Source organism: Lipotes vexillifer, unplaced genomic scaffold (assembly GCF_000442215.2).
Source record: "Lipotes vexillifer unplaced genomic scaffold, Lipotes_vexillifer_v1.1 scaffold1136, whole genome shotgun sequence".
Classification (NCBI taxonomy): Eukaryota; Metazoa; Chordata; class Mammalia; order Artiodactyla; family Lipotidae; genus Lipotes; species Lipotes vexillifer.
The window spans coordinates 171,612-176,392 of NW_006769631.1; the positions used below are offsets into that span (position 1 = coordinate 171,612).

Consider the following 4,781-nt stretch of genomic DNA (forward strand, 5'->3'; position numbering starts at 1 on the left):
CAGTCAGGGGGAAGAGGGCGAGGAGGAGGAGGAGGGGGAGGGGCACAGCGAGCGGGAGGGGGAGGGGGAGGGGCACAGCGAGCAGGGCCTGGAGAGCTCGGAGGAGGAGGAGGGGGAGGAGGGGGAGGAGGACGGGGAGGCGGGGGGCAGGCAGGGGGCCGGGTGCCGCGGGAGCGGGGCAGACGCCCCTCCCCACAGTCGCATGGCAACGCGGTCCGCCCGGCGCCGGGGCCTCCCCGAGCCTGAGGAGGCTGGGCGGCAGGGTGGGAAGCGGCCGAAGCCACCTGCAGGAGGGTCTCCTGCCCCAGCCCGAGGGCCACAGGCCGCTGACGGTCTGGGGGCCAAGGTGAAGCTGGAGGAGAAGCAGCACCATCCGTGCCAGAAGTGCCCGCGTGTTTTCAACAACCGCTGGTACCTGGAGAAGCACATGAACGTGACCCACAGCCGCATGCAGATCTGCGACCAGTGCGGCAAGCGCTTCCTGCTAGAGAGTGAGCTGCTGCTACACCGGCAGACAGACTGCGAGCGCAACATCCAGGTGGGCCTCGGGGTGGGTTCACGGGGCCCACGGGGGCAGCCATCCAGGCTGGGCCAGGCTGGGCCAGGCTGGAACTGGGCCCCGGGCACCCAGTGTCCTGCTGCCTGCATTGCCCACACAGTCTGCAGAGACCAGGCTTGGCCCCCTGGACAGTGGGACCAGCCCAGGCCCACGGGTGAGCCCAGGGTGGTGAGAGCTCAAGGGACAACGTCAGGGAGAGCTTCCTGGAGGAGGTGGATAGAGCTGGGCTTCAGCACGTGCAGAGACGTGCAGATAGGGGTAGAACAAACAGTACCCTTGGCCAGAGGGGCAGAGGGGAGCCCGGACGCGGGAGGATGAGAGTTGTCTGAGCGTGTGAGGCTGGGGGACAGCCAGCTCTGAGGAGGGATGAGTCAGTGTTTTAGTAAATCTCTGGGCTGCCGCAAGGCCAACGGGGCCACCATGTATAGGTCCTCAGACTGTGCACTGCGCGAAAGCACAGATGAGGGGAGGAGGGGTTTGCCCAGAAGGGGGCGCCGTTCCCCACTTCCTGCAAAGGCCGAAAGGAGCAAGGGGCAGCGGAGCAGGAAGAAACCCCTGCATTCATTCAGCTCTTTGGAGGTACCGGCTGGCCTGGGCCCGGGAAGAGGGACCGGATGAGCAGTTGGGCAGCACAGGGGCTGCCGGGGCCAAACAGGGGAGTTGGGCTGGCTGCCAAGCCTTGAGCCAGCCTGAGTCTGGGCCAGCCCGGCCTCTCAGGGTGCAGGCAGCACAGGGCCAGCCAGGCTGGGTTTTGCCCTTTCTGACTGGGAGTGAGGTTGGGGGGCAGTAGGTAGGCGGGTGCTAATTGCCTGAACCAATTGCTAATTGCAGTGCCCTGTGGAGAAAGTGTTATCTGGGGTTACCTGGATTCCTGCCCCACCCTTGTGCCCACGCTCCCACTTGCCTGCCTGCTGGGCTGCCCTTTGACTCTCCGTGTGCACACACCTGAGCTGCCCTCCTGAAGGGGAAGGACGCTTGTACCTCTTCTGTCCTGGGCACCCTGAGCCAGTTTCTGCCCGAGCCCTGGCCTGCTGCAGGGATGCGGAGGACAAGGGCCCAGCAGAAGAGGAGGAGGAGAGCGGGGCCCTCAAGGTTCCCGCCACCGTCTACTGCCTGATAGGCCCTTGTACCTCCTACAGTCCCCGGTCCTTTGGAATCTGTCTCCTTGGGGATCTCCATGGTGTCAGGGCATGGGTCCCAGCAGGGGGAGGCAGCAGAGATAATGGCCCAGCTCTGCCAGGACCTGTTATCCGAGGGACTTCATGAACTGAGTAGCCTCCTCACCCACTGTGGTCCTTCAGCCAGTCATGTGTCTCTTCTTTGTAGAAAGATGCCTTGTTGAAATGAGCACAGAGGAGGGACTTCCTGGAAGAGGTGGCCCCTGACCCTAGTGAGTTCAGGATGAGGGACCCACCCTGGGTGGGTGGGTAGGTGGGTAAGTATTTAGGGAGTTACCACCCCCAGCTCTCCGAACATCACATCTGGCTGGTCCTCGCACATCAAGGCCTCTCTCTCCAGCACAGTTCAGGTGGGGAAACTGAGGCCCAGAGAGGGGCAGTGACTAGTCCTAGGTCACATGGTCCTGGCCCAGAGCCTAAAGCCTTCTCACCCCACAGTGTGTGACGTGTGGCAAAGCTTTTAAGAAGCTCTGGTCCCTCCACGAGCACAATAAGATTGTGCACGGCTACGCAGAAAAGAAGTTCTCCTGTGAGATTTGTGAAAAGAAGTTCTACACCATGGCTCATGTGCGCAAGCACATGGTCGGTAAGTCCAGGCTGGTGAGGGCTGGAGCCTGAGGTCCAAGTGGGCCAGCTGCTGGGTGTTCTGGGAAACACTTCACAAGCCAAGGGCAATATGAAGGGGTGAGAAGGCCCCCCCCCACCCCGTAGCTGGGAGGTAGGGGGTGGGGGGCTGCTGGCAGTGGCAGGTGTGTCCTGGACAGGCTCTGGGGCCAGGGCTGCCATGCTCAGTTGGGCAGGTTGCACATGGCACAAGGACTCCTGGACGAGATGGCAGGTGGGGACCAGAATCCAGCTGGCACACTGCCAACCAGGCTGTGCCTCCTGACATGGGGCTGTGTCCACCAGAGCACCTCTTTCTAAATTACATGAAGTGCCATATGGGCTGACACAGGCCCAGTCTCAGTTTGAGGACAGCTGTGCCTCTGATAGGGCTTCAGGCTTCTCTGAATGCAGCCCTCCCCCAGGGGTCATACCTGGACACGGTAAGGAGGCCCCCAAGTGTGTTTTGGGCCACTTCACTGCCTTGGGCGTGGCTCTCCCTCCCCTCTAGGTGGGCTTGGCTGGGAGTCTGGTGTCCAGGCGGCCCTCCCTCCTTTGCCCGCTTGGGGCCTGGAGCTCTAGGGAGGGGTAGCCAAGGAGGGGCAGTGTGCCCTGGCCAGGCCTTACCCCCGTTGTCTACCAGACAGTGCTAGAGGCCTCCAGCATGAACTGACTGGGAGCTGGGACCCCGGGGTCTAGGTATCGGCCAGAAGCATGCTGGGTAACCCAGGATTGGTGGTCCTTCCTGGGCTTGGATTCCCCAGCTCTGAACTCTGAGGGGGGCCCTCCGTGTCTCCAGCTGCTTCCTCCCAGATCTTCCTTGGAGTTTGTTCTGGGAGGAGCGCAGGTAACTAACTCCCTCTGGATGGCATGGGACCCAAGGCTGAGGCCTTTACAGGTGCCACCCTCTGTAAAACCCAGCCACCCTGGAGGCCCAAGTCCACTCTACCCTCTTTTTATAGAAGAGGGTGCTGAGGCTCGCTGAGGCACACATTGGCCATGCAGGGAGCCGGTGGCTGAGCCAGGATTTGAGCCGAGGCCAGTCCCACTTGAAATCCTTCTATCTTTCCCCGAAGCTTTGGGAGTGAGGCCAGAGGCTAAAGAATCAAGAGGGCCTCCATGCCTGTCTGACCAAACAGAGAGACCTAGCCGGGAGGGAAGGGGCCTCGCCTGGGGGACAGAGGCTGTGGGGCAGGCCCCAGGGTAGGTGGTGTCCTGCGAGGCGGGATCTGGGCTGGATCTGGGGGGGGTGGTCAGGCAGGGGTCCCCTGGGAGGAGCCAGATGGGTCCCCCCCGAGATGTCATGGCCATGGTGCCTGCCCTGTAGCCCACACCAAGGACATGCCCTTCACCTGCGAGACCTGTGGGAAGTCCTTCAAACGCAGCATGTCTCTCAAGGTGCACTCACTGCAGCACTCCGGGGAGAAGCCGTTCAGATGCGAGGTGAGCTCCCTTCTCCTCCTGCCCCAGGAGCCATCCTGGACGGGGGCAGGGATCAGAGGCAGCGGCTGCTTAAAAACCAGGGGTTGGGGTACTGGAGTATAGGATGCAGAAAGAAAGGGGCCCCTCCCTGATGTCTGCCTCCCACTCCATCCTTACCTGGTTGCCCACCTGCACCTCCCCCCACACCCCTGCCACCCCACCCTAACCCAACCCCCGAAGGTTCAGGGTGGGAAGCCTGCGTGGGCTGGAACCATGGGGCAGGATTCCCGGAGAGGTGGAGAAAGGAGCATCTTAGGCAGACAGATCAGAGTATTGGAGCTGCAGGTGGGGAGGAGGGGGGGCCTTTGGACCAGGAGGAAGGATGGAGGGCCTTAAGCATGAGGGCTCCCTCCACTCTGTGGCCTCTTCCCACTTCCTGACCCCCATTCCTGCCTGGGCCCTGCATGCCCATGGCCTCTCCACCTGTGCCCGTGCACTGCCCCACCCCAGGAGCACCTCGGCTGGCCTTTGCATCCACACCTCCTTGCCCAGGAGCCCCTCCCCATGTGAGTCCTTCCCACAGCCCTGTGGTCTCGGGCCAGCACTTCCCTCCCTGAAGGCTGTTCCCCGCTCTGCGCCGGGTCTCACCCCCTCACCCTCCACCCCGCCCTCAGAACTGCAACGAGCGTTTCCAGTACAAGTACCAGCTGCGGTCACACATGAGCATCCACATCGGCCACAAGCAGTTCATGTGCCAGTGGTGTGGCAAGGACTTCAACATGAAGCAGTACTTTGATGAGCACATGAAGACCCACACGGGTACGGCTGCCCCACGGGGAGGGGCTCCGCACCGGCCCCGGCCCCCTTCTCCGCTCGCTAGGAGGCTCAGCGCTGGCCTCCTTGCCTCCCAAGGTCGGGCGAGGCTGGTACAGGCTGGCTCAAGGTGGCAAGAATCCGAGCGTGCCAGGGCCGGGCCGGGATGGCTCCGTGGACGCCCGGAGGCTGGCCCAGGGCGGGGG

At 62.9% G+C, this 4,781-nt stretch overlaps 1 protein-coding gene across 1 annotated transcript in view; it reads left to right on the forward strand.

The window, feature by feature from the left end:
- The window catches only part of ZBTB47 (zinc finger and BTB domain containing 47), a gene marked incomplete at its 3' end in the record, with an annotated part of 6,195 nt that overhangs the window by 1,051 nt on the left and 363 nt on the right, over window positions 1-4,781 (forward strand). The window contains exons 2-5 of the mRNA XM_007445715.1: window positions 8-538; window positions 2,176-2,323; window positions 3,668-3,783; window positions 4,437-4,581. Of these exons, the coding sequence (XP_007445777.1) occupies window positions 8-538; window positions 2,176-2,323; window positions 3,668-3,783; window positions 4,437-4,581 (940 nt within the window). The remainder of the gene's footprint in view (window positions 1-7; window positions 539-2,175; window positions 2,324-3,667; window positions 3,784-4,436; window positions 4,582-4,781) is intronic.